Source organism: Fusarium subglutinans (assembly GCF_013396075.1).
Source record: "Fusarium subglutinans strain NRRL 66333 chromosome Unknown NRRL66333_c0000095, whole genome shotgun sequence".
Lineage (NCBI taxonomy): Eukaryota > Fungi > Ascomycota > Sordariomycetes > Hypocreales > Nectriaceae > Fusarium > Fusarium subglutinans.
Genome location: NW_023502158.1, coordinates 122,208 through 133,956, shown reverse-complemented (window position 1 = coordinate 133,956; position 11,749 = coordinate 122,208). Strand labels below are relative to the sequence as shown.

At 47.1% G+C, this 11,749-nt stretch overlaps 4 protein-coding genes across 4 annotated transcripts; 1 reads left to right on the top strand and 3 right to left on the bottom strand.

The window, feature by feature from the left end:
* Nucleotides 1-322: 322 nt before the first annotated feature.
* FSUBG_7453 (ferric-chelate reductase) lies at nt 323-2,180 on the bottom strand (the record flags this gene model as incomplete). Its single annotated transcript, XM_036685760.1, has 4 exons — nt 323-783; nt 834-1,708; nt 1,764-1,925; nt 1,978-2,180. 4 exons carry the CDS (start codon nt 2,178-2,180, stop codon nt 323-325), a joined length of 1,701 nt encoding a protein of 566 aa, XP_036537061.1.
* Nucleotides 2,181-4,255: 2,075 nt separating this feature from the next.
* FSUBG_7452 (uncharacterized protein) lies at nt 4,256-5,511 on the bottom strand (the record flags this gene model as incomplete). The annotated part of the gene is made up of 4 exons (XM_036685759.1): nt 4,256-4,364; nt 4,405-4,492; nt 4,550-5,380; nt 5,433-5,511. The coding sequence occupies 4 exons, from the start codon at nt 5,509-5,511 to the stop codon at nt 4,256-4,258; spliced, it is 1,107 nt and encodes a 368-aa protein (XP_036537060.1).
* A 1,108-nt stretch (nt 5,512-6,619) lies between these two features.
* On the top strand, nt 6,620-7,611 carry FSUBG_7451 (sorbitol utilization sou1; the record flags this gene model as incomplete). Its single annotated transcript, XM_036685758.1, has 3 exons — nt 6,620-6,872; nt 6,928-7,444; nt 7,497-7,611. The coding sequence occupies 3 exons, from the start codon at nt 6,620-6,622 to the stop codon at nt 7,609-7,611; spliced, it is 885 nt and encodes a 294-aa protein (XP_036537059.1).
* Nucleotides 7,612-7,908: 297 nt separating this feature from the next.
* Nucleotides 7,909-9,729, bottom strand: FSUBG_7450 (uncharacterized protein; the record flags this gene model as incomplete). The annotated part of the gene is made up of 2 exons (XM_036685757.1): nt 7,909-8,225; nt 8,289-9,729. The coding sequence occupies 2 exons, from the start codon at nt 9,727-9,729 to the stop codon at nt 7,909-7,911; spliced, it is 1,758 nt and encodes a 585-aa protein (XP_036537058.1).
* Between the last annotated feature and the right edge of the window lie 2,020 nt (nt 9,730-11,749).

Genomic DNA, 11,749 nt, shown 5'->3' with positions numbered 1-11,749 from the left:
TTGGGTCAATGACGGATGAATTGTTTTTTTTTTTTTTTGGATGCTCTATACCCAGCAGGTCCTTGTTCTGGATGGACATTGGTACATAGCTTTTTTTACTTACCTATTTATAGTTTCAAGAATATGTATATGTGTATATATGTATCATCTGTTTGATACGATATGATAATCAATGCATTACCAAAAGCTCAAGAGCCAAAATGTCAGGCATTTGATGGATGCTACTAGAGTTGCTCGTTAACCTCAATATCATTTCTTATATCGTTTGATCCCAGCTCAGATCTGCAATCATATGCAATAAATTCAATCATGAAACTTTTGTTCACCACCCGAATTGCTCCAGATGTAACTCAACACCAGCTCCGTTTTTCACGATACAGTCTGCAGCCGCGTTCTGAACGGCCGACATGAGTGTCTGTGGTCCGCAGCCCATCACCAGAACTCGTTTGTCGGATGGCGTACTCTCTATCAGTTCTTTCACAAGTGAAGCGACGTCCGGTCTCCCAACGTGAAAAATATCACTTAGAGAAGGATTTATCGCGGGTGGGAGAACTTCGCTCTTCTCGATGTCAAGTGATAATCGGGTAGTATCGACGTGGGGAAGACCGTCCTTTTCTGGATCGGACTCGACGAAAGTGCTACTTGAAGACGCGTGCGATCCGGAGGAACGCTGGCTCTGGGGGACAATCTCGGCTTCTGAAGCCCGTGTTACATAGATCTTGGTCGAGACACGATGGTCTCGATGTAGAGTCTCGACATGGTCGGCGAACCAGGTGAAATAAGCTGCAATATTGCTTAGTATCGTGACATCACGGTTTTTAACGTAGACTTACTTGGTTTCCTGATCATCCATACGAATTCGATGTCGACCTCGGCATCTGTTTCCAGTCTTTTGAGCATATCTAGGGCCGTGCCAACCGTGAAGCTTGCGCCGCTACCCCCTGCTATAAGCATGACCTTGTCATACCCCTTGACATCAGGGTGATTACCGTAAGGACCCTCAACTGACCCTTTCAATGAGATTCCAGGACAACCGAGGGCACACTTGTGCAAAGCCCGAGTGAATCCGTCATGGGCTGCCACGACAAACTCGAGGGGATCAGTAGCAACCATGGTGAAAGGGTGGGTTTCAACGGTGCGTACTCCCGGGATCCAAAGGAAGCCATGTTTGCCAGATGAAGATCCATATGGTGCCTTGGCGAGTGTGACACGAGTACCGCCATTAGGGAGCGGCGTGAGAGTGACGGTATTATTGGTGCTGTTAACGATGATTCGTGCGAGGCGGATGACTCGCTCGAGGACCCAAATTCCGGCTGAAGCAAGAATCACGTACAGAACCTTCTTGCCAGGCTCCGGCTGATGGAGACCGGTCATGATGATAGCAAGAATCCAGAAAACGACATGAAGGTAGTAAAATAGTTCGTACCACCACGTCCGGAGGACAGCACCGGCAAAGCCAAGGACTAGGAATGAGCCCATAGCGACCATGCCAAAGATTTCTTCTCTCGCAAGCAAACGCTGGAGGAAGTTTTGGGCACCGAACACGGCAGCATAACTGCAAGAGTGGACTATGGCGAAGATGAGGGTAGTGTAACCGGCTATGCGATGGAGAATGTTGAGGCGTTCATAAGAGGAGGTCATGAATATGACAATGGGGGTATTCTTGAGGGATAGAAGGACGACGATAAGGAGATTTGCAATAGCCATCCTGTATATATTACGTCATTAGAAGTTTTGTTACGAAATTTGTTTTGAAAACTAACCATCCGGTTCGAGAGGCCATGTTAGAAAGAAGAGGCATATTGTCGTTGTCCAGGTAAGTAAGAGTGACGACGGTGTTGATGATTAGATATCCGAATATCGCAAGAGTATATCCTCCCGATGGTAGCCTCGCGATATTTCCAAGAGCACTCGCTCTCAGGCGCCTGTGATACAGTTAAACCAATGTTCCCGTTCCAAGTGAGGACAGATCCTTACCGGAAGATCGCTGTGGCGGCATTTGGTTTGCGCGAGGCACCTAGATCGACGCAAAGCCTTCTGAGAAGAATGGCAATACAAATGGTGAAGTAGAAAGCAGTCATGGCTGCAGCAAAGACAACCATGGCATTGTAGTTCAGTTGTTGACGCCGGGCCAGTTTAACGGCAAAGACTGGATCCGGATGGGTCGAACCGCCTGGCATTGTTAGATCGAAGTGCGGGTGAAGTTTGAGAGTCGGATTGGCAAAGAGATTCAGATATGAAGAAGAGGAAGAGGTTGTGTTGACAGCAGAGAGGGGAGAGAGAGAAGTAGGCGTTGCGATCGACTTGGTGACTCGTACTAAGTAGGACAAGACACAATGATCGTGAAGAACTAAGTCAGGCAAGGTATCAGCGTGTCAGAAGATCAATCTCCGAAGTCACACAGCGATGACTGAATGAATTGTAGCCAATGTTCAGAACTCATGGGCGTTGCCTCCCTTTCGTATCTTTTGTTGACTGACATGATCAGAGGCTTCGATCCTGCAACGTGACACCTTCGCGTTCTATCGCAAATACTTCACCATATTCGCATAGAGACTATTGGTGATCTGATATGTGTGATCCATCGGAACGTTTGAAACAGCTCCGGAGAGAACTCAAGAGCAGCTTATTGCATTAGCAGAGACGTGCTTGTAGCTTTGACTTACTGACAGACACTTTACCGTCAACAGATATGCAGATACTCTGGTCAGCATGTGACTGATACCAGAAGCTGATCTGTAAGTGGTTGTGAGTCCAAAGGTCGCGGGAACTGGCATGAATCATCATGAAGGATGCAGCTCGAAATCAGGTCAACACGCCTGACCAAAGGTACAACGCATTTGGTCTCTGCGTCAATTTTTTGCGTCTTGATTTCAAAGCCACAACAGTCTCTGTCTGTCATCCAACGTCAAGACACATGTTCTTTGCCAACATGCAGGGCTGCTTCGGCCACCTCTGGCGCTTCTTGAGGCTGAAACTGTGCTTCGACTTCTGCATGGCCACTTGCATTGATCAGACACATACGACTCAAGAGAGTATGGGCATATAAAGAACGCTCTTGTACAGTATCTCAGCCCCGAGTCGAGGCCATGTGCTTCTTCATCACGAGTCTTCTGTATGTCTTTCAGGAGCGACATTTAAATACAAAACGCCTAGATAAATGCGACAGCTTTGCCGCAGACTCTAGTTCACGAGAGGCTTAGCTTTTGTTAAATTTTATCCCCAGTTTGTGGCAACCCTTTGTACATGGCTTGGTCACTTCTAAGTACCTTAGGTAGTTGACCCGTTGCAAACAAGTAAAGGAGTCTGCATGGATAACCGGCCTTCCGTCCCTGAGTACATGCACACACAATTCGCATATAAGTTGTATGACTTGAGGTGTCTCAGACTTGCTTATATATTATTCTTTATCATGACGAAATTAGAAGAAACTTTTCAAGTACTTCCTGGAGTTCGCAATATGAAATCGCAGGATAGAGTCAGCATCGTGTCCGAGTTTGCTCCAAAAATGAACTGAAAGGATGTCTCAGACTGTGACAGGCTGTGGCTGGAACTTCAAAAGGAGGCGTAAGGATCGGACGGAGCGTCAAGCGGAGGGTCGTTTCCAATCATATTGAAAAGAAGTAACATTCTCTCGAGATGTGCCTCGAATCTTCTTGTTCCATTGGCAGAAATCCCCCTTGTATCTTGTTCGGTCGCTTGTATGTCCCCTACCAGTACTTCAACAAGACATATACCTCGATCTCAAAGTAATCCCTGTGTATCGTCGGCTTCTACCCCAGATGCGACGACATCGTGTCATACAAGCATGCTTTGTCAAGCTGACAGATATGTCGAATCTGTTAAACGTTGTCGCACGACATTGAGTGTGAAACCGATATGCTTGATGTCGCTACATGAGGTTGCCAACAATGTCGAGGCGGCTCTTTGCAAAGTACTCGGCATTATTTATGGTGTAGATGGTTGCACACAGCTATGGCAGGGCTTTCATCTCCTTTTACGAAGCGCCACCGTTTCATTCCTGCCAGAAGCCGCCGGACATCCAAAATATATAAGTATTGCTTAGCACGATGGGCTGATTTGTTGGCCGTACCCCCGGACGCCAACAGCATAGCCGCGATCATGCTTGTGGTACTGCAGTCGTAGCTATGTCCCCGGGCAAGCATAAGGCGACAACTATGAAGGCAATCATATGCAAGGGGTCGTTTTCTGATACAAATTCGTCAATTGTCACCTCGACATGAGCGACAGGCGTCTAACCGTACGAAAAGACAGAAATCGATGATCGACTGTATACCTGGTCATTTTCCACCCGACCAGCGGTTGTTCTGAAACCGGCTGAGCTTGCCTTGTGGGAGCTCGTGCTATAATTTGCTAGTATGAGCAATCACAATGGCTAGATACCCGGGTTGCCCTTTGGAGATGAAGCGGGAACCCGGTCGGATGTGACAGCCGTTGGAGTTCTGGATCGGTCCGTTCATCTTTGTCTTTGCTGGCGTGTGACGAAAGTGTGTGAGGGAAAACTTCTAAGCGATTGACATTTTCATACCTCCGTTCGCGCAAATTACACTTCCTGTTGTCCACCCACTCTCTTCTGAACAGAGCATATCGATTGTACCGGCGATTTCGGTAGTAAACCCTGGCCTTCGATTACCCATGTTCTCACGTACAGTTCGATCAAAGCGTTCGGCATCAGTCCCAGCCATAGCCAAAACCTCCGGTTCACCGCTGTACTGAGCCAATGGGGCTGCGTCAACATAAGGCTGGTTTATGCTCCAGAAAGTCTGTCCAGCGGCTGCGTACATATCTCCCCAAGCAGGCCCGGGATTGACAGCGTTGACTGTAGCACGAGTAGCCAGCTCACGACTCCAGGTCCGTGTCATTGCTTCCAAGGCCGCTTTACTCCCGGCGTAAACGGATTGGCCCTGATACCCGATAGACGAAGATACACTGGAAACATTGACAATGCGGCCCGCGCGGTTTGTGGGAAGATGCGGGGCGACAGCTTGGGTCAGGAGGAGAGGGGCCAAGACATTGACATTATAGACGCGGTGAAACTCGACTTCTTGGATTTTTCCATGTCTTTCATCATTCATATTCTGGTTAGACGAGACACCGGCATTGTTGATTAGTATGTCGATTTGGAAAGGCTTGTTCGGGTTATATGAATCATGAAGGCGACGTGCGGCCTCAATGATCTTGGGAGAAGCCTCGGACGGCTCGCCCAAATCGGCCTGTACTGCAAGGCATTGAATGCTGTGTAGAGTTGATAGCTCGTCGCTAAGATTTCTAGCTATTTCTGTGGACGAGTTGGAGGTATAAACAAGGAGAAGATTGCATCCTTTAGCAGCAAGTCTCGCAGCAACGGCTGCACCAATGCCTTGACTGAGTCAGTGACCTTGTAAATTGGAAGTGGTTGGTGATAGACGAACCTCGAGAGCCACCTGTGACTATTCCAAGCTTTGAGTCATAGGGACGATGAGACCCAGGGGAAGCTGCTGTGTTCGCCATGAGGGATGAGAGGACGAGTAGGTTGCATATATCAATTGTTTGAGGGACAGCTCACTGAGGACACTGTCAATGAGAATTTACACGAACCTGTATGTGCTTTATTTAAAATATCAAATTCGAAAAGTAGATGCTCAAAACTTCGATTTATTATGGCGATTGGTTTTAGAGGGGAGGTTGAGAACCCCACGAAGGTTCCTTTGAGTCCCGTCTGCATCATGATGGTGGGGGCATGTGACGTATCCCGCTAACCATAGATGCAAGTGCGACACTGTCTCATACCTACTCAATCGATGCGACAAGAATGCACGGGAAAGGTCTTTCCACGGATACAAGATCTAGATCTATTTTGACTCATAGCGGCCACAGGTAGTTTCAACCACACCTTCCATTTAGAAGCCAGTTCCCTTCACACTCAAAGAATTTGAAGAAAGGATTCGACAAGAGCCGGGAGTCTACCTACCTGACGGGTAAGTTGGCTAAGGTGAGTATGCGGGGACCGATGAGGGGTAACAACTGAGGGGTGCTCCAGGTCCATTCACCATGAAGTTCAGTGGAAGATGCTGGTGATGGTGAGTGAACCTCATGAAGTGTCCCTAGGGGCTTCTTCCCACAATCCCCAAAGCCAGGATCCTGGCCAATCAGAGACTCGATTTGATGGAGTCAACGATCTCATTCACGGATAGCCGAGAATGTCTCCATCGAGCCTTTCTTCTTTTATACAACTAACGGCTTTAGTCGTAAAATGCTCCTTCGACCGCTAGTCTGTTGTGCTCTCACTCGTCTTGTTTGGGTAACTCCGAATACTTCACGATGGAGACAGAACAACGGGCGTTAACAAGGAATTGCCCTGTCCGAGGCCTCGGAATGTCCCAACTAGGGATATCATATTGCTATCTGATGGGCGTGAGTCGCCGATGCCATTGATTGTTGATAACAAACAGAGGGTCTTCAAAGAGGGAAGGGTTCCGGGGCGCGGAACAAGGCGGAGGGGATTTGGCCAGCAATTGCTATCCTTGGATCGTATAAATGCTCATGTGTTATCCTTTGAGACACGGCCTCTCTTCTGTCTTCCGCCAACACCTTATTTGTTGGAGAAGCAGCACTCAACATGTCTGATCTCAACCCCCTCAATGGAGGCAACTTCGTCCATGATGACAATCGCGTGGTCGATGGAGGCTCTATTCTGAAGCGTTTCTCTCTTCAAGGCAAGACTGCCATCATTACCGGCGCTGCCGCTGGCATCGGTCTTTCTATCGCCGAGGCCTACGCTGAAGTCGGTGCCAACATTGCAATTTGGTACCGTACAAGCAGCAAAGCTGAAGAGCGTGCTGAACAGATCTCCAAGAAATACAACGTCTCAGGTAGAGCATTTGCAACTTTCACAAAAGAATCTACTTTCTAACGAAATTCCTCCAGTCAAGGCCTATCAGGTTGATATGAGAGATGCCGATGCTGTTGAGAAGGCTGTCGACCAGTCAGTCAAGGACCTTAATGGTCGTCTGGATATCTTCGTGGCCAATGCCGGTATTCCTTGGACGAAAGGTCCCATGGTCGATGGCCCTCTTGATCACTACCGTGACGTTGTCCAGACCAACCTGGACGGCACTTACTACTGTGCCAAAGCTGCAGCTAAGCACTGGCGTCGCCAGAAGGTCGAGGGGACTGATACTAACGGCCAACCTCTGACAAACTACACTTCTGGTAGTTTCATTGCCACGGCGTCCATGAGTGGAAGCATCGTAAACACTCCCCAACTCCAGGCTGCTTATAATGCCGCCAAGGCTGGTGTCATTCACCTCATGAAGAGTCTGGCTGTTGAGTGGGCTCGATATGCTCGTGCCAACGCCATCTCTCCCGGTTATATCATCACTGAGATCTCCAACTTTGTGCCACAGGAGACCAAGGACATTTGGAAAGACAAGATTCCTCTTGGGTATGACTTCTTCTATCTGTAGTATACAGTCGATTTGCTGACAAGGACACAGCCGTGAGGGCGAGCCTCATGAACTCCAAGGTGCTTATCTGTTCCTAGCATCAGACGCTTCCACATACGCCACTGGTGCCAACTTTGTTATCGATGGGGGCTACAGTGCTCCATAGTTCTAGGATTTGAGAAATAGAGATATATCACTTATATATAAAGGATGGCAAGTTGCTTAGGCCGTATACGAATCTTAGAATCAACATTGGTTTAGAAAAATAGACTATATCAAGTTATAAGAATTGATAGAGAATAAGAAGAATAGATAAAAGTATGGGGGAAGAAGTATCGAAACAAATACGACAAGCCTAGCCTTCTAATAATACTCCATAGACAACTCTCTATCAACAAAAATCACGATGCTCAAACCGAAAATATCCTCAGTCAATGGACTCACCCAGCTCCAAGCCTTCACCTCAGTTATCCTTTGCCCATTTCTTGGGGGATAAAGGAGAATGGACGCCCGTAAGACGTAACGCCTCTGCCTTCATGGCTGGGTCGTCCTTGATAGTCCCCTGGATTTTGGTGTATTGGCGCTTATTCTTCCTTCTGAAAAGATTGAGCGGGAGTTCTTTGATACTCAGACTATTCTGTTCCTCGTCGTACTTGGTCGCTCGGAGGATGGAATCTGCGAGTTGGATAAGCTGCGCAAAAGCGTCACTTCTTGGGAGCTTACGGAGTTCGTTACGTCCATGCTTGACGTACTTGACCCCTTCAATAAGCACACCCTCGTCTGTGGTCGTTAAGACTTTACGCATTCCATGTAGGATCAGCATAGAGCCTTCGACTTACAGACTGACCTCTGGATCCATCTTTTCGAGATGCTCCTTGCAGGACTTGACCCATTTGTCAGCGTCATTCAGGAGAATTTTGGCCAATGTATGATCGCCCCCCCTTAGAGCAAGTTGAAGATAGTTGCGAGTTCGGAAGAAGCAGACCAAATTGAGATAGTTGATTCGGTCCACGAGGTTCGGTGCTTCTTCTTCGTCATCGATTCCTTGTTTCTCCTTACGAATTACATTGACCAGACTGTCAACCGTGGTGTAGTCGGGTTTCTCCTGGACTCTTATGCTGTCATTGCTGGCCCGAAGTTCCTCTTTGAGGTTTTCGAGTTGCAACTCCAAATCCTGGACCCTGTTTCTGCTGGCATCGCCTTGAGTGACATTGGACTCTACAGCTTTTACCGACCAGGGCTTCTTCTCCAAGCTTTCCTTGGTTACAGGTGATGGTGGTGAGCTCTGACTTGACCCGGAGGCTTCTCTGAGGGAAGTCAACGGGGTCCCAGGTAGCTGTACGGTAGCTGGAGGCGGGATATAATGTTTGTTGTATTGCATTGAGGAATCCTTAAGATGCGCCTTTTCCTCTTCCGCTTTGCCCACTGCTATCATGTTAGGGTACAAAGCCAGTTGACGAACATCTTGTGTAGTTACCAGAGGGTTCGCTTGTAAATCCGTCTTCTCTTTTTCCTCATTGAGCCTTTGTATTTCCATCTTGAGCTTGCTGTTTTCGGCTTGCAGCTGCTGACAGCGAGACTCCTTTTCTTCACCATTTTTTATGGCTTGCCCTAACTTCTCAGTCACGTCACGCTGCTGCGTGGCCATTTCGAGCTTCAGTCGAGACACGCTCTTGATGTACTCGTTAACATACTGGACAGGGACATCCGTTTTGTTCCTGCACCAGATTAAGAGAGCGGCATGGAGCCCACTATTGGAAATAAAATGATGAGCCACTTCCTCTCTCAGTCCAGGAGTAAGATTAACCCCTTGGTCCTCCAGGCCTTTGATTTGCTTTTCGGCTTTCTCCATGGGAGGAGTTGTAGGTCGCAAGTGAGAGCCCAGCGCGTTGTGTCTACCTGTAACAGGGTCAGTTATTCTAGCATTGTACGCTCGTTGCGCATCCTCGATATCGTGGTTTGATACTGGCATGTTCCGTGCAAACTGAAATTCACGATCCGGATCGCCCCTTTCGGCTTCATGCTGCTTGCTTCCCCACCAGTTGAGATCCTTTGTCTTTCGCTTATTTCTGTACTCGTTGTATGTCTCTATAGTCTCTCGAGCCACTTGAGTCCTGGTTGGTTCAGTTGACACGGGGGGAAAATCGAAGTAAGGCTCGTCATGGCTACGAGGGGATCCGGAGCTAGTGTCTTTGAGGGATAATCGTTGTTGGTGGCGATGCACTGTTTGTCCTGTATCCTGAACCTCTTGTGCCGTCTCCGATTTGTTGTTATCTTGCATCATTTTGAAATTTGAAATCTAGTTTCAGAAGAAGTAGAAAACTGTTTTCTGAGAAGGAGTCTCCGGTCGCGGCATGGACCATTATCGAGGGTTCCGGAGGCTTTAATACTTCCTTGAAAAGCGATCCTTTGGAGCTGAACAGGCTTTGTCCATCAACAGTGTCCGTAAGGTGACCCTGAAGATGAGTGTTCTCTTCGAACAGGGACTTGAAAGGATTGAACACAGGCAATTCAGGTTAATTTCTGCATCAAATCCTTGAGAACGTCTTAGTTTGGTTTAATTTCTGTTCCATATCCAACTCTTAGTTAGCTACAGTTAACAAGTATCTTGTCTTTCCGAAGGTACTCTTCATCGATCATTCTAACGTCTTTTGTCCGTTCAAGTATATCGACAGCTTCTGTCTTAAACTAGTGATCTTTATCAAATATAAACCCTTTTGAACTCTAACCGTCTGCTCCCCAGACTCTTAACGTTGTGATTCGGTGATTGTTGAACGAACCAAGGTACTTCGAGTCGAGTCCTTTGTTCATCGCTTATTAGAGCTGCCAATACTCGAAACAAGGACCACGGCAAATTCGTGCTCAATTTCTCGTACTTGTTCTGGACGGAGCGAAAGATTTAACTTTCAAAAACAGGACTTTTCGTTGGCAAACCTCAATCAATTGTTGAACAAGATAGTATTTAACTACGTCTATGCTTAAATCTCTTCATCAATCAATATCAATGAGGGTGTTGAGATCTATACAATGTCTTAATGCTGCCTCAATGACTATTTCTCTTTTTTTTACTGCAATATTACAAGATTGTTTAGGTATAGTAGTATAACTTGCACTATCAGTACCAGGTAATTTCTATCAGAATGCGTTCCACGCTGGTGTCCTCGGTACTATGTCTTGTGACCCTTCTCCGGTATACACCCTGTCTTCCACATGCACCGAAAACTCCGTGGTCAGCTTGATGCCTCTTTCATTCTCCAACATTGTGAATCCATTGGCTGATTCAGCATCTGATGCCTTCCTCTTCCCTCTCGAATCTCTTGGTTGCCCGTGGATTGAAACATGAGGATTTGCGGTCATGTAATCTCTGTGCCAAGAATCATTCAGGGGCTCTTGGGCGCTGCTTCGAGATAATTTCCTCATGTTGTAATGATCATAGCAGTGGTTGTTGGTCCACTCGAAAAGGGGCTGGAAAGCAGGGAGACAACTGCACCAGAGACCCGAGTTGATCTCTAGGGGGAAGAATGGTGCTACTCGAAGGCTGTTATAAGTTCTGCAATATATGTCAGTTGTTATGCTTGATACACCGCAGTGGTTGACTGACATGTCCACATTCATGTTGATTGTGAGTAGAAGAATGAGCCTGGTGATTGTCGAAACAATAGCAAACAGTCCAAGCAGAAGCATTAACGTCATCTTGATGACTTGAGCTCTTGTTTTGTTGGTTGATGCTGAAACCCATATACAGAGGCTGAGTATCACGACGTTGAGAATAGTTGACATAATCGAGTGAGCCCATCTCATACGAGACAGACTATATTTTGAAACGCACTGTCTGTCTGTATTTGCGGCGTTGAACACGTCTCTATTAAACTCAGTCTTGGAATAGTTTACAAGGGAGAGAAAGGAATCAACATACGATACCGGGCTACAGGACAAAAGGACAAACAAAAATGAAGTCACAGCAGTGATTATGGTTGCCAAAAAAGCTCCATAGACGCACGTCGTAAAAGATCCTGTTGGCTCAGATCAGTAATAGGAACTTGTAAGTGGGTGGTTGTCTTACTCTCTCTGTTGATGCGAGGAAGATAAGCAAGGATTGATAGCCTGACAAACCCACCAGCCAAGATGAAGACTAGCTTGTCGACAGGAAACAGCTGTAGCAATGAATAGTCAATGCCTGGAGTACCTATACTTGTAGGGTTCGATGCTTGGGTATGTACATACTGACAAAAGCTGAAGCAACGTCTCTCTCGGCACATCCTGTTTGTGATATCCAACACCCTTTGTCAAAAGAACGATTTCTA